The following is a 26,487-nucleotide window of genomic DNA, read 5'->3' on the forward strand; positions in this document are numbered from 1 at the left end:
TCCACAGGCCTGCAGCATCAGTATCACCTGGGGACTTGTTAGCACTGCGCATTCTCGGCGAACATCCAAGACCGCCAGGTGATTCTGATGCACACTGGAATTTGAGAACCACTGCTTCAGTATGTCCTGGCTTTTAGGGAAATAGTGTTGGGAGAGAGAGAAGAAAGGATGTTGGTGACAGCCGAGGACAGATCAGCCCAATTTACTGAATCTGTGCTAGCAAGGGCAGTCTCAGGCATGGACCCAGAGGAGGGGCAATGGACTGCAGGGCTCAGGGAGCAAACAGATGGTCCCCCAGCGCTGGCCCCATGGGGTTCCTCATGGGAGGTCTACTTTGTTTGCTTATCAGAAGGGAAGTTAGCAGCAAGTATCCTGGGGAAGGAGGGCAAATTGTTTTAATGCTGTTAGCATTCGTTTCAAGTGAGGAGAGAAGTTCTCTGCATTGTATGTATATTTTTTAGAATTAATAGTCATTCCACTAAAGCGACGAATTAAAGATCCTAGTCCTTAAGTTTTTCATTCAATTTACAAATCATGTTCTGTTTATAATCTGGCAAGTTTTTTATAATCCCTTTTAAGGGGCCTTTGGACAACGTTTGATCCTGTTTATAAATTTGGTGATTAACAACATTTAAACTTTTAAAAGCGTGTTTAGAAATGTAACACTCCATTTCATTTTCAAGGTCTTGCTGCCTGGGTAAAAAATAAACCCTTTGCAAGTACTTAAATGATTCTCATCCATAATGAGCCACTTCTAAACGTGTACGTTCTGATACTGCTTATGAACCTGATACGATTTTAAAATCACAGGTGTAACTCATTGTTGCACTTTAAATTAGAATTACAAATCGAATCCATTAGGTACTCTGCCAAGTTCTCTTAAACACTACAAGTTTTGGGAAAAAGTACAAATTCCCCATCACAAAACTGTTCCCACTTCAGGTCTGACTTCATGTTTATTTAATTCTGAGTTTCCCAGGGGTAAGATGCGTTTTCCTCGGGTGGGCTTTTGGGGGATAATTAAACAATAATTTAAAAAATTAATAAGAAAGGAATACATCTTTGAATGTGAACCCAGAAAAGGGGTGCTGTTGCACCCCTGGGCCCGCTGCCTTCTGTCACCCCCTTCCCAACACAACTGCTGGGCGGGATGTTTCAAGTCCCACAGTGGTTTTATTCTTGGGCTCTGTAGATCGGTGCAACCCGCAGATAGAAAGCCCAGGCAGGGAGCCGGGCCAGAGCTAGGTGGCCTTTCTGCCCTCTGGCTGCTGGGGTCTCGGGCAAGTGTGAACGAGGATGACTGACATCCGTTTTCCTCTTTCTGGGCAGGTTGGCCTCATCCAGCTTGGGCAGGAGCAGGTGCTAATCCAGCCCCTCAACAGTTCCCAAGGACAAGAGCATCTGATCAGGCGCAAATGGTCCTTGACACCCAGCCCCTCTGCCGAGGCCCAGCTGCCCGGGCAGCTCTGCCAGGTCCTAACAGGTGAGTCTGGGAAGCAGCCTGAGTGGCTCACAGCACGTGCCCGTTTGGCACCATTGCACGTGCCCAGACCATCCCCATTGGTGCGTTGCCAAATGCCCTGAAGTCATGTGAGCAAGAACCTTCCTTTCCCTGTATTTTGAAAGCATTTTCTTTTATTGCCCGTAAGGTTGCTTGCTTTTCCTTTCTACGTGTATTAATGGCAGCATTTCATGTGTGGCAGCCCCTTTGAAAAAGGCATTTCTGCAAAGAATCTAGGATCCCTTTCGTGCAGTGTCTCAATTTTATAGACCAGGAGCAAACTGAGGCCTGAAAAACCTCAGTGGCTTCTTGTTATCAATCCCGAGGTTGGTGGCAGAGCTCGGATGAGAATTCCTTCTCCTGGCACCCCGGGCAGAGCGTGCTCTCCTAATACAGTGGTGCTCAGTCCTGGCTGCGCTAATATAAGTCACCTGGGGTGGTGGGTAATGAAGCAGTGGTTCTCAAAGTGTGTCCCCTGGGCAAGCAGCATCAGCAGCCCCTGGGAGCTTGTTAGACCTGTGTGCTCCTGGCCACCCCGCCCCCCCCCCCCCCCGCCCGAGTCAGAAACTATGGCGGTGGGTCCAGTAATCAGTAGCTTCACAGGCCATCCACATGAATCTGATCGTGCTTAAGTCTGAGAGCCACTGCTTTAAAAATGCCACATGCAGCTGAACCGCTCGAAATCCTGATATAATTGATCTGGGGTGTGACTTGGGTGTGTTTTTAAAGGTGGTTCTGTGAAGCAGCTCGGTCTGGGAACCCGGGGTTCTTCTGTTCTGTGCCTCTATTTGAGATTATCTGTCAGGAGTTTGAGGACGTTTCATGGTGCTGTGTCACGAGCAGTCTTGCCTGGAAGTGTCCCCTGATGAAGACAATAGCCTGCTGCTCACGGGTGGCACTTCCCCCCTGGAGAGCAGGGGACCCATGGCTGACCTGTGGGAGCTGGGCTTTTGCAGCATAAAGACTTACCTTTGTGTAAACATATAGCGTGTGTCAGTGGAGTATTCCAGGGACCTTGGGAGTAAATCGGTTCTGACTCTCCTTTGAGCCACTTTGTTATTTATAAGCCAGCCTTGCAGCTCGGCTCAGCTGGTCCCTGCAGTCCTGTCCACGTAGTCACCCTCCTTAGCCTAGTCTGCAATCAGCAGGGAGGTATTGGAGGTGATTTGCTGGATCAGGGTCACCTCTGCAACCCCAGGAGAGAGAATGCCACATTAGGGTTTTGCTCTGTTCCTTCCTGCACCCTTACAAAAAGCAGGAGAGAGAGACCCCAGCATAAAATTACTCGCAGCTGAAAATTACCCTTTACTAGGAAGCAGGGGTTTTGTTAAGTCTCACGGTTTGGCTGTGTGTTCGGGCTTGATGTTGGTGTGTTATTTTAAACGTTAGGCTCCGACTTTACCTGAGTCAGTCTTGGTGGATCGTTTTTTTCTTTATCTGCTTTCAGAGTAAAGGACTATTGGTCCATTTTCTGCAGCTGATCTGACCATACTGTTTCCGAGGCAGGGGCATGACTGTAAGGCAGAGGTTCTTAGCCCTGGCTGTCCTGGGCATCACTGGAGGGGGGCGGCTTTAACAACTACTCACACCCCAGTCTTGCCCCCAGAAAGCCACTTTTATTGGTCTAGGGTGCAGCCTGGGCATCTGGTGATTAAAAACCTCCCCAGGTGATTCTAAGTTTAGCTGGTGCTGAGGGCCGCTGTGCTGAGACGCTTAGTACATGAGTAGTAGCACCTGTGGGCCAGCGGAAGCGGGTTTTCTCAGATGAGAACCACCAAGCAGGGCCACGCGGTGAAACTCAAGGGCAGATATATTTTATTCTCCCTTTTCCCTCCACTCAAGTCAGTGCTTGTCAAGGGCTAGTCGGTGACCAGAAACCCAGGGTGCCGGAGGATGATCTCATGGAATATTTGTCTAATTACCAGCTGCCAACCTCTTCAGGGGCGGGTACCAAGGATTGCTGACAAAATGATAAATTGTGCTTGTGTTTGCATTTTTGTCCCTAGAGCGATTTTGGAGGCACTCTTTTGATGGACTGTTTAGCCTTTAGTGAAGGAAATAAAATGAGCAAAACCAGGGTAGGGAGGATGTGCTGGAAATTAAGTACAAACAAGAGCAGCCATGCCAGGCTGCAGGGAGAAATGCCTGAATTTGCTTAAAAACCAGCCCCTTCTCAGAGCCCCCCAAGTCTCACGTCAGCTGCTCGGCCACGCGGGAGCAAGGTGTCTGTTTAAGGTGGTGGCAACTCAGGCTCTGTCCTGGGTGAGAACACAGACATAGGAACAAAGTGTGTATTTTGCTGCTAGCCCTTCTTGCTTTGTTGAACCCCTGAGTAAACTTTGTTGCTGTCTTGAGAAAGACAGTGGACCTTCTAAGAGGCTTAGCTAATAAGCATTCAATTAGGCCCTATGTAGTTTGGATTAACTTTTACACATGGTGGGGTTTAGAAACTGGGAAACTTAATTTACGAAGACACCAGCAAAATACATTCTTGAAGTTTCCCAGAAAACGTAATCAGAGTAATCCAAGATTTCCCAGGGGAACGTGTTTTTTTATGACAACGTGGCAGCCAGAGGTGTCCTTGATCTTGTGTTACCCCCGACCTTGGACGTGGCCCGGGGCAGCCAGCTGGCTCGTGCAGGTGGGAGGAGTCTGAGAACTCTTCCTCCTCCGTGAAGCACTCAGTTTACCTGCCAGTTGAGTCTTGGCAAGCTGCCACGTTCTTTGGGGGGAGAGAGGGACTGACACAGTAAAGGCCATTTGGAAGGAATCGCGGCCTTCTCTTGGGTGTTACAGAAGTTGCAATCTAGCAATCTTCTGGGCTCCCGGAGAGGGATCAGGCAGATCCTATTTCCTTTATAGCTCCTAATTTTAGGACCTTATAAACTAATTCATAAAATATCACTCCAGCTTGGAACTTGGCATGAAAATATGGAGCCTGGGAGCCTTTTTTCTTTTTCTTTTCTTTCTTTCTTTTTTTTTTTTTTTTGTGAGCATGAGTTTTTGAAGTTTTTTTTTTGAGGGAGGACTGTTCTCAACAACTAAATTGTACTTCGGATATTTTGAAATGTTTCTTGATTTTTTTTTTTGAGTGGATATTTTGATTTCAAAACTTTTTGCGATTCCTGTTTTAGTTTCTCCATTCAAATTATGCAAGAATTTGCATCTGTAATAATATCTGTATATACTCTGTAATAAATAATTGGTGGAGACTGTGCCTTGTATCAGTGAAGATTCATTTGGGTGGAAATGACAGAAATCAAACTGGCTTAAACACTAATGTCATCACTGCCTCGGGCTCCTGGGACTGAGGACGAGAGCGGGAGGCTGGACATCAGGTGGGCTTCTCAGCAGTTCCTTATCTGGCAGCTTTGTCTTCAGCTGGCTTCTCTCTTGGCGACAAAGAGGCAGCTGGGCTGAGGAGATAAACTCTTGTGTTTAATCAGGAGTTGAAGTGGGTTGACTTGGATCGCAACTTTTAATTCCTTTCAGTTCACCACTGGTTTCAGATGTCTTGAGGCAGGAGCAGAAGAGCTTAGCTCAGTTCCCACAGGACTGTGGAGCTATTACTCTGCGTGCCTTTCCACCCTTGTCCTGACTTCCTGCAAGGTGCCACTTACTTAGCAGGGGGCATAGCTCAGAGGTAGAGAGCGTGCTTAGTGTGCATGAGATCTTGGGTTCAACCCCCAGTACCTCCGTTAAAAAAAAAAAAGAGACACCACTTACTTGCTGAAAGTCTGGTGGAGTAGGTTCGGGACACCTCTAATCCGGGTCTGATCTGTCATTCCAGCCCATGTGGTTGACAACGTCACAGTTCTGTTCTTATCCTTACAGTCTGTTCACGTAGAGATTTGGGTATAGTTAATATGCAGAATTTGGGGCTTTCCCTTTTTGGATCTCTCTTTCTAGCATGTCCAGAGTTATCTTCTAGTTACTTCTTCGCCCTGAAGTCTGTCCTTTGATTCTTCAGGCTTGCGGATCGCAGGCTTTCTGCTGGAGCACCAGCCGCCCTGTGTCGCACTGACTCGGTCTGTCTTCAGCCCTCTGTGCTGCTCTTTTCTTCCGGTCTTTGACTCCCCACCGAAATCTCCTGCACTGACTGACTTTCCCAGTAATGTGCTTGGTGTAAGTTTGCAGTTGCTCCCTGCAGGGGATTCAGGTCTGTTGGGAGCTTGTTGGCCATGCTTCCTTCCACGTGAGAGTGGGTCTTTGGGAATGGCTGAAATTGGCATTGTGGTTTAGAACATAGGCCTTTTTGTTTTAGTAAATGTTTTACGTGTAATTTAAAAGAATATGTATTCTGTAATTGTTCTGAACAGTGTTCTGTGCATGTTCATTAGTCGGAATTGTTGTGATGTCAAATCATTCATATCATTATTTTTGGCTTGCTTGATTTGTTTGTTTTAATTAGAGGTGTATTAAAAATCTCATAACTTATTGTGGTTTGACCTATTTCACCTTTGAATTCTGTCAGTGTTTTCTTTATAGGTTCTTAGGCAGTATTGTTTGGTGTATAAGGGCCTAGGAGCCGTATTTCTTTTATTTTTATTATTGTGTCCTGGGCCACTTTTTATCCCTGGTAAAGCTTTTGACCTCCTATCTGCCTTCGTCTGATACTAACATTGCCAGGCAGTTTTTATTTTGGTCAATGTTTACCTGTTTTTTCTTTTCCCTTAGTTTTATTTGCAACCCTTCTCTATCATGATATTTTATATGTTTCTTAAAAGTAATAGGTATCTGATTCTTTTTAAATGTCCCATTTGAGAGCATCTGTCTTTTCATTGGAAAAGTTAGTATTTTTATACTTATGGCGTTCCTGATACAATTACATTTATTTCTACCCTGTTGTATTTTGTTTTCCATTTATAATACTGTGCTTTTTCTTGGCTTCTGTTTGCTGAGAGTTAAATGAACTAATGCAGAGGGGTTTTCATTAAGTAGAAAGTATTCTTACAACATTAAGGTGTCATGTCTATATAGAAAAGACACATAGAGTGGGTTCCCTAAAGCCAAGCCTGAGGTGAAGACTTGGGTGCAAGGGGTTAGTTTAGAGCAGGGAGGGGAGGGCCCCAGGAGGCAGGGGGGAGAGAGAGACAGGGAAGGGCAGAATCCAGTGGAAGGTGTGTGCCGGGGTGTTGCTCTGGGCACTGGTGGATCCTGAGAAGTGCATGGAAGCTTCCAGAACTGTCGCGAGGCTGCACGTGGTGGGGAGCTGGAGTGTTTCCGGTGGTTCGTTTCTTAAATTTCTGGGCTGCTCTTGTGTAGGCCAAGGGGGCATTTAGGCCTAAGAGCCTGCGAAAAAGATAAGGCCAGGGTGCAATGCTTGGGGAGGGCACGGGTTGCCCACCACAGTGGAGGCAGAGGTGGGCGACATAAGGCACCACAGGGAGGGCCTGCACCGAAAGGGGCCCCTGTATGCGTCCTGGCTTGGAGACAGAGCCTGGCGGGAGGGATCCCTAACCATTTAAAAATGCTAACAATTTAAGAAAACTTGTTACTTCTAAACAGTCCTGTGTATTCAGTTAAAAAAATTCTTCCTGTGTGAACAATTAATCGATCTATGGTAAATCCCTACCTTCCCTCTTCATCCTTCCTTCCTTTTAAACGTTCAGTCATCCAGCAAAAGAAGCACTGAGCTCTCTGAAGGAGTGGCCAGAGCACCGCACCCCTGGGCCCCTGGAGGCTTGGTGAGGGCCATCTGGAAGGAAGCTCCCTCTTGCCTGGTGGGGGGCCCACCTGGCCCCTTGTGGTTCCCTCCAGAGGTTCTGCTTTCTGGACTGATGGCTGGAGAATCAGGAGAAATGGAGAAGCCAGGCCTGGGGGCAGTGTTTGAATGAATCTTTATGTAACTATTATTTTTATTCTATCTGCTCAGTGACTGTGTGTGTTTGTGTGTTTTCTCTAAATTGATGTGATATTATTTTATTTTGGGATCTCAGTATTTAAACTTGTAATGTGCCCTGTTATTCAAGGCAGTCATTTATTTGCCCAGCCAGTGTTTACTAGATGCTGACTGTGTGTCAGGCCCGGTCCCGGACGTGGGACACCCTTCAGTGGACAAGAGATCAAAGTCCCCGTTCTCACGAAGTCTTCATTCTAGTGGGTGATTGCTGACGACCAGTCTCGTTTTGGATGAGCTCTAGGGAAGAGGGTTCCCAGTCCCCTGGTCATCCCTTCCTCCTGTGCCCACCTCCAGGGAGTCCAGGTTGGAAGGACTTTCTGATTCCCAGGGAGTTCAGAGAAGAAAGGGGATGAGAACCAAGCTACCGGATGGATAGCTGTGACTTTGCAGCGTGAAGCAGGGGTGTCCAGACACAGGATGGGGTGTTCTGAGTGGCACTTTGCTCTTGCAGTCGGAACCTTGTGCAGGGGCGGAGTCTCGCTTCCCACACTGCCTGCCACCACCTGCTGGCCTCCGGCACGGCCTTAGAATTCTCTGCTTTCCTTTACCTCTGGAACCAGCAGGTGGGTTCAGTGAGACTGGAGAGTCCCTCTCAGAACCTGACTGCATTTCCAGCCATGGGAGCATTTTCTTGACCGTGTCTTTGAGCATCACGGAAGCATTCCTGCAGGGAACCCTTGCTCCGTCGTGTGCTCTCTCCTGGCACCACCCAGCTTCCCTTCCTTCCCGGCCTCCAGATGCTAACACTTCCCAGGGTGGCCAATGCTGCTCTTTTATTTTATTTTATTTTTAATTAAAAATATTTTTTAAATGGGGAGAGGTAATTAGGTTTATTTACTTATACATTTGTTTATCTACTTATTTGAATGGAGGTCCTGGGGATTGAACCCGGGACCTTGTGCATGCTAAGCACATACTTTATCACTAGCCTCCCCCTACTGCTGCTCTTTTATTTGCTCTCTTGCAGTCCTCATCTGGTTCCCCCTGGAGCAGCACTGCTCCCCGCTCGCTGTCTTCCCAGTCTGTCTTGAGCCCCTCATCTTCCCATGTTCCGTCTCCATGTCTCCAGTGACTGTCTGGAATGTTGGCCTCTCCCATCACTTGGTGGTTCTGAACCAAATCCTTATCTGAGGATGTCTGTCTCCCACCAGCCTGATACCGGTGTTCTAACCCAATTTTTTCCCAGCCATCTAGACTCAAAATTACCTGTTTGCTCTCTGATCCTTGTGTCCTTGTATTCACCATCTTTTTGTTAGCTTATTTTGTTATAGCTGCAAAGGACTTTTGTATTACCCAGACTGACCAATTGTTCACATTTTCGTCCTGTAGCTCTAGTTTTCTTTCTTGCTCTTTCCCTCCCCTCCTTCCTTCCAGCCTCCCCAACCCTCTCCCCCTCCACATGCACTTTTTTTGTCAATCACTTGAGAGTAATTTGCAGACATATTCCTTTATCATTAAACACATTTATCTATTTATATTTCCTAAGAGCTCTTACTACCCACTGTATGTTTGTCAAACCTAGGATGTGAGGGGGTGAGAGTAGAGCTCAGTGGTAGAGCGTGTGCTGAGCATGCCCAAGGTCCTGGGTCCAGTCCCCAGTACCTCCAGTAAATAAGTAAATAAATAAATAAACCTAATTACCTCCTCCCTGCCAAAAAATAACCTAGGCTATGAAACACTGACATGGTACTATTATCTGTTTATACCACGTGTATGTAAATTTTGCTGGTAGTCCCAGTAATGTCTTCTACAGCTTTCTTTTCTTGGTCCAGATTCTAATCTAGAATCACATGTTGCATTGACTTGTCAAGTCTCCTTAATCTTGCCCAGTCTGGCTCAGTGACTGGGTATTTTTCTTTTCTGATCATCACATTTCTTCAAAAATACGAGGTCAGTCTAGTTATTTTGTAGGAGGTCTCAACATTTGGTTTTGTCTGATGTTTCTTCATGGTTGGACTTAGATTCTGCGTGTTTGGCAGGAATAGCGCAGAAGGGATGCTGTGTCCTTGTCAGTGCCTCCTGATAAGAGGCACTGCCAGTTTGTCTCCTTATTGGGGATGTCAACTTCTATTACTTGGTTCAGGTTGTAATCTGCTGTAGAATCATTATCTTTCCATGTGTAATTGGTGAGTAACGTGTGGGCTATTTTGAAGGCACGTATAAATATCCTGTTCTTCGTTAAACTTTAACTCACTTCATTTTAGCATCTCTTGATTCTTGGCAGACTCAGTTTTTAGTGCAATGGCTTCAAAATGGTGCTTTTCTAACCATTTCCTCCACATTTTAAATTGATGTTCTCCTGCAAAGAGAGCTTCCCCCTCTTCCCCATTTATTTCAGTGTGGACTTAATCGACTCTTCATGGGTACTATTTATTTACTCACTTCTTTTGATGTTCAGATAGTTTCAGATTTGGCCTTGGTGAGAGTAACTTTTGAAATCAGATATGGTAATTAGATTTTCTAGAGGCTTTTGCAGCATTGTGGAGACGTGTGTGTGATTGGTCTTTTTAGATAGAAAAGTATTGTACATTATGTAAATGAATTTCCTAATATTATACCAACCTTGAATTCCTGGTGTAAATCTCAGTTGTGGTCCATCAGCTCCTTAAAGTGAGTTGCATTCTATTTGCTAATGTTTTGTTTAGGCTTTTTGCGTCCATATTCCTATATGATGTTACTCTGTAATTTCCTTTTTTATGTATGTGTTATCACTGTCAGTTATCAAAGTCATACTAGCTTTTAAAAAAAATGTGGAAATTTTCCTTTGTTTTCAGTGCTGTGGAGCAACCTATGAATCACTGAGGCTGTCTGGCCTGTGAAGGTTTGGTAGAATTCCCTGTGGACTCATCTTAGCCTGATGTTTTTTTTGTGGCTGTAGTTCCTTTCTGACTTTCTCTGTTTCTTCTATAAAAATTGGCCTGCTTAAGTTTTATATTACTAATGGGATCAATTTTGGTAAATTGTATTTTTCTAGCAAATCTCATCTAGGTTTTCAAATTGATGTGCAGAGAGGTCCCCCCCTCTATACTTGATGTATTAAATAATAATTTTTCAGTGTGGATCAAACTAGATGGCATATTCCTAGGTCACAGAGCCTTGGGTCTATTAAAGCTGTATTTTGGCTTATGGAATTATATGGGATGATCTTTTTGTTGTCTCTCTCTTTATTGCTCTTGAAAATCCATTTTGCTTTTGGAGGCCCAACTTAGATGTCACCTCTTCCAGGAAGTCCACCCTAATTGCCTCACTTAGTTTCTGGAATCCCAAGGTGCCTTGTCTGCATTCTGAATATCACATTTATCTCTGTCTGCTGTGTCTAAGGCACTCTGGGTGGAAGGCAAGACTCTCTGCTTGCTGCTGTAACAAATTACCATAAACTTAGTGGCTTAAAACAACACAAATGTGTTATCTTACAGTGCTGGAAGTCAGAAGTCTCCGATCAGTTTTACTGGGCTAAAGTCAAGATGTCAGCAGGCCTTCATTCCTTCTGGAGGCTCTAGGGGAGAATCTATTTCCTTGCCTTTTCCAGCTTCTAGAGGCCCCTTCCTCCATCTTGAGAGCCAGCCGTGGGGAGTGGAGACTTTCTCACGCTGCATCACTCTGACAGCTTTGTAGTCAGATCTCTCTCTGCCTCCCTCAGATAAGAACATGCATGATTACTTCAGGCCCACCTGGGTCATCCAGTCTAATTCCCCATCTCCAGACCCTTAATCGCATCTGCAAAGCCCCTCTCACCATGTAAGTTAACGCATTCACATGTTCAGGGGATTAGGACGTGGACATCTTTGGGGGACCATTATTCAGCTTACCACATTCATAAGTATATTTCCTATGTTTCCCACGAAACATATCTCATAAATAGGTTTCTCCCAAAAGTCCAAGCATTGCAATCACAGTCAGTATTGAATAATTCTTTTTTTTTTTCCCCTCTTCTGGTTATCTTTCAGACGTGTTCTCTGTGAGAGCACAGAAAATTCATTACAGGGCAAGCACATTAGCCCGCCTCTTGAATATTGATTGAGAAAGAAAATCTAAAAGTCAAGCACAGAGACAAGTAAGAAAAGGACAGCATGATATTTTTTTGTACGTGTGTGTCTGAGTCCTTTTTCCCACATGCAGTTCCACCAGGCAGAGGACTTGGAAGAGAAGTGGGGCTGTCCTTTCCCAGTTCTCTCCTGTGCTCTTATGCAACACACACCCGCCCTACTTTAGTAACTCAAAGCAGAGGAGGCCTCCAGCTTAAATAGGAAAAACTGCCTCCAGCTGCAGACGGATCAAGAATGCATAGTTTATTATTTAAAGTCCACGCTGGCTGGGGCTGGCCAGGTGGCTCAAGGAAGCTCCCGGCAGCTGGCCCAAGCCTGAGGCCAGGGGCGGGCCGGTGGCCCCCAGAAGGCGCGGGCCAGGCGGCCCAGCGCGCGCGCAGCCGGCGGAGCTGCTGACTCGGTGTTCCCGGGGCGGTGGGGGTGGAGAGCGCGGCCCCTGCCAGCTCCCGCAGAAGTGTCTGATTTTTGAATCAGCAGCCTTCCTGTTCCCTCCAAGGGAGAAAGCGGGAGAGAACGTGTGACTGAACGAAGGAGCCCGGCTTCCCTCCCAGCAGGAGGACCTGGGCCAGGAAGTCCGACACCAAGAAAGGGAAGGGGAACAGGCACTCTGTTTTGAGGGACTGTTTGTTTTTTTGGTTTTTTGGTTTTTTTTTTTAAAGAAAGGCCTTTAGGGTTGCCTTTGCCTCCCCTCTGCTGAAAGGTCTCGCTTTTTCAGTGCGCTGATTTCTCATGGAAAAGCCCAGCAGAGAGAAGTCTCAGGACATCTGCTGCCCAGTTTTCTTGGGTGTTTTCCAGCCACGAATGCAGCGGGTTCATTTTGCACAGCCTTCTTTCAAAGCAGCGGGCAATTTCTTGTGCACGACCAGACAGGGAATTCGCTCGCTGGAGCCGGTATGGGGTTGCATAAACTGCCTTCGGGCTGAAGGAGCGGATACCTTTCTCAATCCATTAGCAAGTCATAGATCAAACTCCCTGGCACTGGGCTTGGACAGAGCTGGACAGTGAACCATCGGGGAAAAGCCCAAGAAAGCTGGGAGTGTTCCCGCCCAGCTGAGCAGAAAATGTCAGGCGTCATTGGTGGTCGGTGATGTTGGTGCGGATGTAATCTGGGGCCAGCTGTGAAGGGCAGAGCCCCCATGGATGTTGACGCCACCCCTCGCTCAGGGCCGCTCAGGGCCGCTCAGGGCTTGGGGAGGGGACAAGAGGCGTTTCTCCTCTCCAGGGAGACCGCAGACAGAGCTTGTAGGCCAGGGTCCCATGGATCCCTTAAGGAGTCTGTGCTCGGCCATGTGGGCTCCCAAAAAGGGATCGAGCATTCTTTCTGTCAGCATTGAAAGAAGTACAACTTTCTCCCAGAAAATAAACTGTTATCCATCACTGCCAAGGGCGGCTGCTGCTTTTTGGACTCTGCTTTGAGGGGAATTTTGATTCCCTCGACCGTCCCTCACCTCCTGACCTTGACACGGAGGTGCCTCTTCCTTGCGAGGGGCTGACCGTCGACGGCCGGGAGCTGAGTGTTCAGGTTTCATGCCCGCTGTGTCCCCGGGGGCTGTCATCTGAGTCGCCCTTGGACTGGTGGTTCCGTTTCTGTGCAGCAGTTAATCATTGTGTCGGTGTGGAGTCTTCAGAGCAGGATAGAGGCAGAGGCCCTCAATTAATTTCTGTCAGGGCCTTGTTGGCTTGTCTCTGAGTTTGAAAAACTGCCTTCTTCAGTATAAATATGCATTTCCCGGCGGCGACGGACGTCTTGCTGTTCCAGAGATGTGAGCGTCCACGTTCCAAACCCTGGAGGGAAAGTGTCCCTTGCCAGCAGGCTCTCTGCTCCCGGATCTCCCTTGTTTCCTCTCCCTGACGCTTCTCCCTCCCCAAACCTGCTCCTGAAAGGGTCTCCGGGTCCCTGCACGTCCCACATGAAGACGGAGCTCTTTCACTTGATCACCTGAAGACTCCGAGGAGCAGCAGGGTTATTCTTTTCTCCAGTTCTAATGGCACACGACCTCCCGAAGCACTTAGGAGGGCCATTCCACAGCCCATCTGAAGATGCTTCAAGCGCTTTTCCTCTCCCTCCGTGTTTGCGCTGTCCCGTGAGTACCAGGCCCTCTCCGGCCCCTGTGGTGGATGGCGGGGGAGCATGGAGAAAGAGCTCCAAGAAACGGCTGATCCACACAGACTCCGGGCATCCTGACCCAGGGCGGGCTGGGAGGGGCCCAGGGCTTTGGGTGGGGAAGGTTGGGAATGCTCACAGGGGAACAGGGTGGGGCCGTGAAGGCTGCTGGACTTCAGTAGATTTGCAGTAGATTTCCAGAGAAGGGGGACAGCTCATGTTGTCTGTCCCTTCGAACACTGTCACACACCTGGCGCCTTCTAGGGCTCGGTGATCTCATGCAGCTGTGAAGGGGGCTTAACGGTGTCCAGGATGGTGAGTGCAGAGCCCAGAGTCAGGCTCGAAATGCACATGTACCACGTGATCTTGAGCAGGGGCCTCACCTCCAGACTGCTGTCTCCTCCTGAAGTGGTTGCAGGTGCCCCGTCCTGGGGCGGACCACTGGCATGGTCTGGCAGACTGGCAGATAGCCATGGGGCAGCAGCAGCAGCTGGAGGGCAGTTCCATTGCCATTCAGCTTCCAGCTATGGTAGACAGGGATCACGTGATTAAAAACATAGCTCCCTGCAGAGGAGGGTATAGCCCAGTGGTAGAGCGCATGCTTAGCATGCACGAGGTCCTGGGTTCAATCCCCAGTACCTCCATTTAAAAAAATAAATAAATAAACCTAATCCCCCTACCAAAAAAAAAAATAAAAACATAGCTTCCTTTGGGCCATCCATGTTGTGAAAAATCACGGTGTGCCCCAGCGAAATGCCCTGCTTGTGGTCGAGGCCAGGTACTTGCTAGGTTTGGGGACACAGTGACTTGGGAAGAAACAAGAACAGGAACTCATGGCCCGGAATCCAGCGTGGCTTCCTCACCTCATCTGGCTGACCAGGGTGGTGAGCCCCTAAGGTGTGTGCGCAGGGAGACGAGACTCATCCCTGCATCCTGCGGTGGCCTTTCCTGCTGCCCCGCCAGGCTCCCGGGGGATTCCAGGCTGGATCATGCAGTGGAGAAAGCAAGCTGGGAGGGGAAGCCAGAGCAGAGTTGGATCGCTAAGCCAGGGACTCTGTTTTCCTTTCCCATGCCTTTTTTCTTTTTCTTCCTAATTCCAATGCTGACAGTACAGACTTCTTGAAGATAGTCCAGTTTCAACCATATTAAAGAGTAGTTACTTGGAGTTCTGATACACCAGTAACTACCTAAAAAGGGAAAGTATTTAGCAATAGCAAAAAAGAAAAAAAAAAGAAAAAGAAAGAAAGAAAAAGAAGGAAACTCTTCAAGCTGCAGGAGGAATATAACTGATTGACTTACCGCCAGGGTGAGTGACGCGGGCACTTCCTTCAGGAGGCCGAGACCGCGAGCAGCATTGAACGGTGGCATTCGGCCACTCACTTTGTCTTTGGGGATCCTGAGATTTACAGCTGTCCTCTTCTGCTGGTTTCCCTTCCAGTTGTCTGGGACACAGGCAGCCTCTAGCAGCCTGTGTTCCAGACAACCGAACATCATTTCTGGCTGCCAGATAAAATAAAATGTTTTAAAATAACTTTTTTTTGACAAGGCTCCACTATAAAACATTTGTGGGGTATGTGTGTGCGTGTGTGCGTGTGTGTGTGTGTGTGTGTGTGCGGGGCCGGGTGGAGGGGTTGGATTATGTGAGAATTGTCTGTGTGTGAAGGGAAATAATAGAGTTTGTTCTCCAGGGTGTCATGTTTTTGGTAACACATGTCACTGAAAAGTTGTTTAAAAAAGTGAAATTTTTGCAAAGTGAACCAAATACTAAATTAAGTATGTAGACTCATCATTTTAAGGAAATCTGGAGTGAATCCTGTAAAGGGGAGAAATTTTTGGCAGGACGTGGACCGGCTTCTCAAAATGTACTTGTTGGTTGCTTCTGTATTTTTCATAAAAGAGCATAACTCTGTGTCTAGATCAGATCTCTGGTTACTGGACCCTCTGAGTGGAACACTCTCATGCATGGGCAGCAAGACCACCACCCAGGTGTGGCCACGGTGGGTGTGCACGGCTGGGTGCTTGGTTTAACAGGTAGCAAAAAAAAAAAAATATTGGCTCATGTGAAAAGTCTTTTGGAATATGAGCTTCAGTCATGACTGGACCCAGGATTTTTTAGTGACATGTCTGAAACTTTGTTGCTTTCTCCTGCCAGCTGGTGACTCTGTTTCCCTCTCTCTTGGCTTCATTCTCAGGCAGGTTCCTGGCAGTAGCCAGGGTGGCTCCTGGCAGCTGCTACTTCTGTGATTCTTCATGCTGAGGAGCTCAGTCACATCAGACTTTGTGAAATGGCTGGCACGGTCTTGCTTGGGTCACATCCCTGGACCAGCCACTCTGAAGAGTAGGAGTTCTCGCTTCTGTCCACAGAACGTGGTAGTAGGGAGGGGCTGCTGATGGAAGTTCTGTTGATTCTGTGTGGTCCCACGTGGCCAGGGGACATTCTGTTGTCATGATGGGGCAAAGCAACAGATGCCCCCGAAGTTGGTGTGGACTGCTGTGTCAGTCTCTGCCTTTTTCTCCTGGGCAGATTCCTGGGGTGGCCTTTGCCCAGGGGAATCTGTAAAGCACTGCTCAGTCTCTGACACTGTCCCCTCTTGGCCTCCTTCTCCCTTCTTCTGAGGGCAGTGGAGGAAATAAGTCATGTTCAAGCCGCAGGCTGTGCTTGGGCAAGAGGCCTTTCTAAGATGCTTTGGGTCTGTGCTCTCATCAGGTAAGCCCAGGTTGGCTCGCGTATTGCAGGTAGGTGCTTAGGAAGCGTGGCAAGACTTACAAGTTTCTACCTAGCACAGCATGAGAGAAAGCCAGCAAATTTGCTGCATTTGCCTCAGTATCAGTTACTATTGCTGTGTAACAAATTATTCCAAAGCACAGAGGAGCCACCTTGTCTTTGCTTCATCATGTCCGAACCTCACCTGGGAAGACTTGAGGTCTGGGGGCCGGAGTGCTGTGGAAACTCCTTCGCTCACGTGTCTGGCACTGGGGGTGAGTGACTTGAACTGTGTGTATCAATGGTTTATTCCTTCTTCTTTCTAAGGAGTAATCTGTTGTGTGGATAATCCACAGTTTTGTTTATACATTCACATGTTGATCAGCATTTGGGTGGTTTCCAGCTCTATAACAAAGCTACTATGAGTATTTGTGTAAGAGTCTTTTTTAATGGGCTTAAGCAAATTCCTGGATAAATATGTTATTGAGGAATGGCTGGCTCATAAAGTAAGTGTATGTTAACCTTTTTAAGAACTGCCAAACCGTGTTCCAAGGTAGTTGTACCCTGTTACATTCCCACCAGCACCGTAGGAGAATTCCAGCTCCAGATCTTTGCAACACTCGGGATCGTCAGTCTTTCACGTTCAGCCGTTCTAATAGGTTTGTAGTGGTATCGCATGTGAATGTAACAAAGTTCTTTGGCAACGTGTCTGCGTAAATATTTTGCACATTTTTTTCTTGTTGAGTTTTGGAAGTTCTTCGGATATTCTGTATACAAGTCGTGTGTCAGATAAATGTTTGGCAAATATTTTTCTGAGTTCATACAATTTTTCTCCTTTTATTTTGGTAGATTTTTAAATAACGGCTTTTAAAGTATAACTTTTATACCATCGTTCACCCATTTAAAATGTAAAATTCAATATATGCACCGAGTTGTGCAACCATAACCATAACTAATTTTAGAACATTTCCATCATTCCAAAAAGAAACTCTATATCTATTAAGTGTCACTCCTCATTACCCCTAACTCCCTCAGCTTTAGGAAACCGATCTACTTTCTGTCTTAACGGATTTGTCTATTCTGGAAATTTCGTGTAAGTGGAATCACACAATACGTGGTCCTTTGAGACAGGTTTCTTTCACTTATGATAATGTTTCCAGGTTTATCCATGTTGAAATATGTAACAGTACTTCATTTTTATTGCTGAATAATACTCCATTGTAGGAATAGACCACATTTTGTTTATCCATTCATCAGTGATGGATGTTTGGGTTGCTTAAACTTTCAGGCTGTTATGAATAATGCTGCTATGAACATTCTTGTACAAGTTTTTGCGTGGGCATATGTTTTTATTTCTCTTGGGTATATGCACAGGCATGGAATTGCTGGGTCCTATGGTAACTCTGCATTTAAACTTTTGAGGAACCATCAGATTGTTTCCCAAGGTGGCTGCACCATTTTACATTCCCTCTGCAATGAATGAGGGTTCTTGTTATCATCCATCTTTTTCATCATGGGCAATCTAGTGGGTATGAAATGGTAGCTCACTGTGGTTTTGATTCGCATTTCCTTGATATGTAATGATGTTGAACATCTTTTCGTGTGTTATTGGCTATTTGCATATGTTCTTTGAAGAACTGTCTATTCAGACCCTTTGCAACATTTTAAAATTGGGTTGTCGTCTTATTGTTGAGCTGTAGTTCTTTATGTGTTCCAGGTGCAAGTTCTTTATTATGTACAGTTGAGTTTCATTACTCATGGTAGTTATGGTCTATAAAGTTGCTGTGAACATTGAATTACCACTTCTCCTAGGGGAGATATAGAGTTAGATTCCTGCAAGCTTGTGGTCACAACATCTTCATCAGCCGGTCCATAAATAATGTGGTTATAGATGTTTTTCTGTTTAAAGAGACTTTATTTAATAATTCTTTATTTGTTAATATTGAACTCACAGACTACAGCACTATAGCTCATGTCTGAATGAAGTTTATCCATAAGGCACAATCCAGCCTTCTTGCACTTAGGAACCTTAGGTAGCTCTTCAGTTCTACCCTTGGGGACCATTTGAAACAGTGAAATACGAAGGCACAGCGTTGCTTTGTTTGACCTCAGCAGGAAATGTGCACGTTGGGCACTCAAATTTTTTTTGCCGCTCCGCACAGGTCAGTGAATGACTGTGAAAGTTTTATGATATTGATTTGGGGGTTACTTACACGTTTTACTGAATAGGTAAATTTGCAAATTCGGAATACATAAACAGTGAAAAGTGTGTGTGATCTACAAAGATTTTCCAATCTACTTTCTTTTTACATTCTTGATGGGTGGTATCCTTTGAGGCTCCCAGATTTAATTTTGATGAAGTCTAATCTGTCTAGTTTTTCCTTGCTTGTTTGTGCTTCTGGTATCGTATCTAAGAAACCATTACCTAATCCAGGTATCCACAAATCACAAAGATTTGTGTTTATGTTTGATAATTTAGCTTTTACAGTTAGGTTTTTTCAGTTAATTTTTATATATAATGTAAGGAAGGGGTCCAGCTTTCTTCTCTTGCATGTTGATATCCTGGTGTCCCAGCACCACTTTTTGTAAAGACTGTTCTTTTCCCATTGAGTCATATGGCACTCTTGTCAAAATTAATTGCCTCTAAATGTATGGATTTACTTCTGGTCTCTCAATTCTCTTCTGATCTATGTGCCTAGACTTACGACAGTACCACATGGTTTTTAATCACTTAAGATGTGCAGTAAGATTTGAAATGGGAAGTGTGAGTCCTCCAAATTTTTTTGGGGGGGGTTATCCTGGATCCCTTGAATTTCCATATGAATTTTAGGATCAGCTTTTCAATTTCTGTAAAGAAGGCAGGTGGCATTTTGATAGGGATTGCATTAAATCTGTAGACCAGTTTGGGAAGTTTTGCCATTCTAACAATATTAAGTCTTCTGATTCATGAAGATATGTCCTTTTCCATTCATTTAAGTATTCTTTAATTTCTTTCAACAGTGTTTTGCTGTTTCCAAAGTATAATGTTTTCACTTCTTTTGTTAAATTTATTCCTAAGCATTTTATTCTTTTTGATGCTAATATAAATACTTCTTAATTTCATTTCTGGTTTGCTCATTGCTGCTCTATAGAAATGCAGTTGATTTTGTTTATTCATCTTGCATTTTCAACCTTACCGAACTCACTACAACTCAAATAGTTGTGGTGGATTCCTTAGAGGTGTGTATATACCCATCTGTGAATAGGGATGGTTTTACTTCTTCCTTTTCAATCTGGATGCCTTTTATTTCTTTTTCTTGCCTAATTGCCCTGGATAGAACCTTCAACCCAATGCTGAGTAGAAATGACAAGGAGTGACACCCTTTCTTGTTCCTGGTCTTAGGGGGAAAGGATTCAGTCTCTCACCACTGAGGATGATGTTAGCTGTTATTATTTTGTACTCTTTTTCAGGTTGAAGGCATTTTCTAGACATTTCTAGTTTGAGTGTTTTTTGTTTTGTTTTTTTATCACTAAAAGGTGTTCAATTTTGTCAAATGTTTTTTCTGCATCTATTGAGATGTCTTGTCCTTTATTGATATAACATTACTATTGCATTTTTGATTTTTGGATGTTAAATCAATTTTGCACTCCCGGGGAAAATCCCAATTTGTCATATTCCTTTTTATAAATTGCTGGATTCAGTTTATTAATATTTTGTTGAGAATACTTGCATTTGTATTTGTAAGAGATTTTAGTCTGTAGTTTAGTTTTTCTTTGTGATGTCTTTGTCTGGTTTTGATATTAGGGTAACACTGGCCTTGTAGAACATGTAGATATGTGTTCCTTCCTCTTCTAGTTTTTGGTAGAGTTTATGACGAATTGGTATTAATTTCTGTTTAAATGTTTGGCAGGATTTACCACTAAGCCATCTTTACCTAGCTTTTCTTTGTGGGTAGTTTTACAATTACTAATTCAATCTCTTTACATATAATAGGTCTATTCAAATTGTCTGTTTCTTCTTGAGTCAGTTTTTGTAGTTTGTGTCTTTCTGGGAATTTGTCCATTTCATCTGTTATCTAATTGGTTGGCACTGTTGTTCATAGTATTCCTTTGTAAGGTTTTGTATTTCTATAAGATAAGATAAATGGTGATGTTCCTTCTTTCATACCTGACTTAATATTTTGGTTCTTTTATTTTTTTCTCCCTTGGCCAGTGTAATTAAATGTTGTTAATTTTATTGATCTTTTTAAGGAGCAGATATTTGGTTTAGTTGATTTTTCTCTTTTGTTATTCTGTTGTTTGTTTCATTCATCTTCTTCTCTAATTTTAGTTTTCTTTCTGCTTCCTTTGGATTTTGTTTGCTCTTTTTTATTTTTCTTGTGCCTTAGGATAAAAGATTAAGTTTTTTATTTGGAGTCTCTAAGTATTTTTGTTGAATTGTCTCTTTCTACCTTCAATTTTTGTGTTTTTTTTACTTCATGTATTTTAGGGCCCTGTAAGGTACACATAAGTTAATAATTGTTGCATTTCCCTGATGAGTTGAGTCTTCATCATTAATAATGTCCACTTTATCTCCAATAACATTTTGTTTTAATGTCTATCTTGTCAGATATTAATACGGCCACTCCAGCTTTCTTATGGTTGCTGTTTACATGATAGGTTTTTTCCATTCATTTTCTTTCATCCTGTTTGTTTCATTGAATGTAAAGTGTGTCTGTTGTCTACAGCATATGGTTGAATTTTCTAAATCTATTTTGCCAATCCCTGTCTTCTGATTTCATTGGTTAATCCACTCACATCTAATGTTATTACTAATATAGTTGAATTTATGTCTGCCATTAAAATTTTTGTTTTCTATGTCTGTTTTCTTTTGTGTTCCTCCAGACCTCCTGTTCTACCTTTTTAAATTAAGTGAACATTTTCTAGTATAAAATTTTAGTGCTTTTAATTATTATGTCACTGTATATTTTTGAAATATTTTCCTAATGGTTGTTATAGAAATTACCATATTATGTCTTATCAGAATCTACTTCTTACATCAGAAAGAGAAAGAAAAATACCATATGGTATCACTTACATGTGGAATCTAAAAAAAAAAGGACACAAATGAACTTATCTACAAAACAGAGACAGACTCATAGACATAGAGAAGAAACTTATGGTTACCAGGGGATTAAAGGGATGGGGCAGGATAAATTGGGAATTTGAAATTTTCACCTCTTCAGGAGTAATAGAAATGTTAACTATGTTGATTGTGGTGATTTCATGGGTACATACATCTATCAAAATTCATCAGATTGTCCTTCTGAAATATGTATAGTTTACTGTATAGGAATCATACCATAATAAAGGTGTTTTTAAAAAAGAATCTGCTTCAGATTTACTAACTTAATTCTAGTGAGACAAACATTACTCCTATATAGGTCCCCTTCTGTGAGCTATTATTGTTTAGAAATACATTCATATAAATCAAAATACATATTTTATGTTTGTATATTGTATTTGTATCACAAACCCAACAATATATTGTTCTTAGTACAATTTATCTTAATTTATATAACTCTTTATATAATTCAGTGTGTATTAAAGAAGCTGAGAATGGAAAATTGAGTGAGTCTGTAGAGTTTGTTATATCATTCTTCCTTTTCAGCATTTCTGCTTCTCTTCATTTCTGCCTGTGGAGTTGAGTTTCCATCTGGTATCATTTTCTTACCCAAGATAACTTTACTCTCACCCCTCTCTTTTATGCTGGTATTGTCAAGCACGTTATATTTCTCTATGTGAAAGGTCTGACACTCTTTTAAAACCAGTTAAGAGAAGAGGGGAAAGAAATATGGCAGTGACATTATTTCTTACCCTTACACGTTCTCTTTTATTATTTGTGTGTGTGTGTGTGTGTGCACGCATGAATTTGAATTGTCATCTGGGTCACTTGCTTTCAGTCTGAGCAACTTCTTTTAATGTTTCTTGCGGGGAAGGTCTGCTAGGAACAAATTCTCTCAGTTACTGCTTGTCATAGAGTATCCATTTCATATTTGTTTTGAAGGATAGTTTTGCTAAATACAAGATTATTGGTTGACAGTTTTTTCTTTCAGCACCTTGAGTGTGTCATCCCACTGTCTCTGGCCTATGTGGTTTCTGATAAGTCTAATAAGTTAATCCTATTTTGATTCCTTTGTACATGATGAGACTTTTTGTCTTGCTGTTTCAAGGTTTTCTGTTTCTTTGGCTTTCAGCTTTGTTTGCCATATGCTTAGATGTGGCTCTTTTTGTGTTGTATTCTACTCGGTGCTTGTTGAGCATCTTGGATGTGTCAGTTCGTGTTTCTCATTATATTTAGGAACTTTTCAGCTATTATTTCTTTAAATACTTTTTCTTTTGCCTTCTCTTCTTCCTCTCCTTGCTATGTTCACATCGCAGTATGTTTTTGTGCTGCATGGTGGCCTACATGTCTTTGCGGTTTTGTTCATTCCCCCCCTGTTCTTCAGATTGTATAACCTCTATCAATGTAGCCTTGTATTTGCTGATTCTTCTTCTAGTTTAAATATATTTTTGGCTCCTATAATGAAGTTTTCATTTTGCTTATTGTGCTTTTCAAATCCAGAATTTCAATTGGTTCTTCAAAAAAAAATTTCTGTGTCTTTATTAATACTCTCTATTCGAGACACAGTCATTCTGGCTTTCTTTACTTCTTTAAGCATGGTATCTTTTAGTTCTTTGAACATTTTTCTTGTGGTTGCTTTGAAGCCTGCTTGTTGAATCTGTCATCTGGACTCTCTCACAGGCAGTTTCTCTTATCTGCCATTTTTCCTTTTTCTGGGTCACACTTTCCTGCTTCTGTTTTATGTCTCATAATTTTTGTTGAAAATCAGACATTTAATACTAATTGTAGGAACATAGATACTGGTTCCCCATCACTTCTTCAGATCTTCCTGTGTTGTTGTTTATTTGTTTAATGACTCAGACTATTTTGGTGATGTCTTTTTCCCTTTCTTTAGTGTCAGTCTCAGAGGGTGCAGCCTTGGGCATGGGTGCAGTCACCCTGCGTGTCAGTGGTTTAATTAGGGTTCTCTTTGACTGTCTCTTTCCCTGATCTCGCTGTTAAGCTGTCTGCCTCACTTGGTATCACACCCAGCTGGCAGGCTTTACTAATTGCTCACTGATTGCTCTGTTGTTTTCAATGGTGTCCTGGGACAGACCTGGCTGCACAGTTTGATCCAACTAAATTCAGTTTGGGGTCTTTTTTGTGGCAACTCTTTGAGGTCTGTTCTAACCCCAGGAGGGCTCTCCTTCACTGTTCTCTCTGATGAACGACCTGGCCGACCATTTAGCTGATTGCTCTTAATTAAGAGAAGCTGCCAGCCTCACATTCGCTTTTCACTAAAACTTCATTGTTTTTGAGAGTGCCCTTAGACTTGAGCTTCCCGCACTTTATTTCAAATAACTCCCATTCTTTTGGGGAGCACATGGGAGTTCCTTGTTCTCATGGGCAACCTCTGTCCTTGGTGAAAGTCTCTGAGCCACTACTTTGGACAGTAGGCAGGGTTGGTAGTCTGGGCTTCTCAGCTTGCCTCTCCTGGCGTGGAATACCTGCCCTGTGAGCTAGCCGATAGGAAGGTGATTGGGGCCCCCAGCATTTTCCTGGGTTGGAACCTCCTTCTCTACATGGGAGCTGGGGAAGGAATGGAACCTTGACCTTTTGGACGCACTCATCAGGAAATTAGACTCTTCAATTTGGACTCGGAGGGCTTGAGCAATGCTGGTGACCTGTTCCTCCTGGCGAAGTATCCTATCCCTTGATTGGCACCTGAGGGGTGGGGGAGCCCTGTCTTCTTTGTCTGCTTCTTTGATGGAGTGGAGCTTCCATGAAACTGAGCTAGGATGCGAAGGAGTGCGTAGTAGCTGAAATGTCAGTTTTCGCTCTTGTTCCAGACGTGGAATACAGATAGCTGCTTTCTCGCAGCTCGTGGCCTGAAAGGGGAAATGATAAGGTTGAGACCCACAGTTGTCATAAAATTGGCTCTTCTGTACTGTGGCAGGAACTGTAGCTTCTAGAAATCTGAGGTTAGCTTGCCTGTGGCAGTGTCATTGTGAAGGTGATGACTCAATTTGGACAGCATTGAAGTAGATCTTCTGGAAGTACAGTCTGTGATCTGAGATTCCTCGAAGATTTCTCAAAGCAAAAGAAGTCCACTACAGGGTGTGCCAGGGAGTCTGGGCTTTTTCTGTGGTGTGCAGGATGACTGGCCCTGGAAAGGGGGCATTCCAGAAAGAAAAGTAATTGGTATCCTTCCCAGAGCTGGGAAGCAGGTCAGTCACGGCAATAGTAGCTGACCTCTGGATTTCCGTGGCTGGACTGTCATCTTCTCTCCTGCAGCACCCGGGCAAGGAGTGGGTTGACCTGTGGTGGGACCAAGCCCACAAGTGGTGGGCTCATGTCACTGCTGGTGCCCTGCCCAAGGCTCCTGCTGGGCACATGGAGGCAGACGTGGTTTCAAATCGAAGGCCTATCCAGAGTGGATCTCAGACCCCTGTGGTGACTGATGACACAGTGTGGTCACTGCAGGTCAGGATCCTGCTGCAGGTGACCAGGATTCTATGGCGGCAGAATGTGGCCTGGAAGATTGCCTGCTGGGCTGGTGACGTTTATACTGGTCTGCTCTTGCACTCTTCTGGAGGAGAAACTCAGCGTGGTGGGTCTGGTTTCCAGGGATGCAAGTGACTGGAATCACATCAGACAAGGAAATTGACCCTGTGCCTCATGGCGGGTGCCCTCTTGCAACAAGACGGTCCCAGGGTCGCTTGGTATGAGACAGTCTTGTGCAGCGGATGGTTGGCGCAGGTATGCCAGGATCTGAGAGAAAGTGACGTGAGCCTGGCTCAGGAAGGGTGTGCAAAAAGTAGTGGGGGGAAGGACGTGGAAGTGGGGGAGGGAGGACACAAAACGGCTACCCTGTCTCTGAAAGATACGGCAGAGCAGTACCACAAAAAAGAGCGACATGACACAAATGAACTGATTTGCAAAGCAGAAACAGACTCACAGACGTTGAGAACAAACTTATGGTTACCAGGGACACAGGGGGTGGGAAGGGATATGGGAGTTCGAGATTTGCAGGTACTAACTACTATATATTAAATACATAAACAAGTTTCTACTGTAGAGCACAGGGAGCTCTATTCGGTGTCTTGTAGTAACGTATAATGAAAAAGAAAATGAAAAGGAATATGTGTATGTATATCTAGGACTGAAACATGATGCTGTACACCAGAAATTGGCACATTGTAAGCTGATTATACTTCAATTTAAAAAAAAAAAAAAGAGCATGTGACTCCTGAATGTCCTGAAGAGGAACTGAGGCATCTCAGCTCCCGGCATGTTGTCAGCGTCTGGAATTGCCATGTGGGAGTGTTGCCTCTTGGGAATTGAATGTTAAGACTGTTGGACTTACGGCTCATTGAGCTTCTTGTAAAGGCTGGCTATAGAGCTTAGCACAGTCCGAATGAGTTTGTAACAGGAGACCACGCAGTGGCAGCAGATTAAAATAAACCACCCAGGAAGTGATGACACAGTCGGGTCTCTCATTCAGCGCTGGATGACTAGGGCACTGAGGGCACTGCGAAGCACGCTTGCAGCATGACCTTGGGCTTCCCACCGCAACTGGCAAGCAGTTCTTTTCACCAAAATCCAGGTGAAGACAGAAAAAGACAAAAACACATTTAGAAAAATGAAGGAACTGGGTAATCTGTTGTCAAAACTGGCAAGGACTTCCCATTAACTATAGAGAACATTGGGCCTGGATTAGAAAGGGTGGTCAGTGGCCTTTTCAGAATGGCCAAACTCTGCCCATTGGGAAGAGAGCAGAAGAAATATTTTCCCACCTCCACTTGTTTGTCCCTGGCTCTGAATTTCAGAGGATTTATGATACTTGGGAAACTGGTTGGCTGTCCCTCTTGGTTTGGCGTTTGCTGTACAGCCATCCTGCAGCTGACTTCAGGGCAGCCCTGTGGCACGAGTTTGTTGTTGGCACTTTGTATCTAGTATTGCCCTGTGGACAGAACGAAGCCTGTAGATCTGTATTTAAGTGTCCTGTTAGGTCTGAATGTGCAGTAACACCCCCTGGGGAGGCACAGGATCCCACCGCAGCCGGGCAGAGCTGACTACTGGACATCACGCCTGTCCGCCTGCCCTCCAGCAGCAGACCTCAGATGGGACGCTGCCCAGTGTGATCAAGGAGAACTGTTCACCCCAGG

The 26,487-nt window shown here is 44.5% G+C and overlaps 1 protein-coding gene across 5 annotated transcripts in view; it reads left to right on the forward strand.

Moving 5' to 3' along the window:
* ADAMTS17 (ADAM metallopeptidase with thrombospondin type 1 motif 17) overlaps positions 1–26,487 on the forward strand; it is a 293,369-nt gene that overhangs the window by 9,831 nt on the left and 257,051 nt on the right. For all 5 annotated transcript variants that reach the window (XM_031691884.2, XM_031691886.2, XM_031691885.2 and 2 more), the window contains exon 3: positions 1,330–1,483. In XM_031691884.2, the coding sequence (XP_031547744.2) occupies positions 1,330–1,483 (154 nt within the window). The remainder of the gene's footprint in view (positions 1–1,329; positions 1,484–26,487) is intronic.

This window comes from Vicugna pacos, chromosome 27 (genome assembly GCF_048564905.1).
Source record: "Vicugna pacos chromosome 27, VicPac4, whole genome shotgun sequence".
NCBI lineage: Eukaryota > Metazoa > Chordata > Mammalia > Artiodactyla > Camelidae > Vicugna > Vicugna pacos.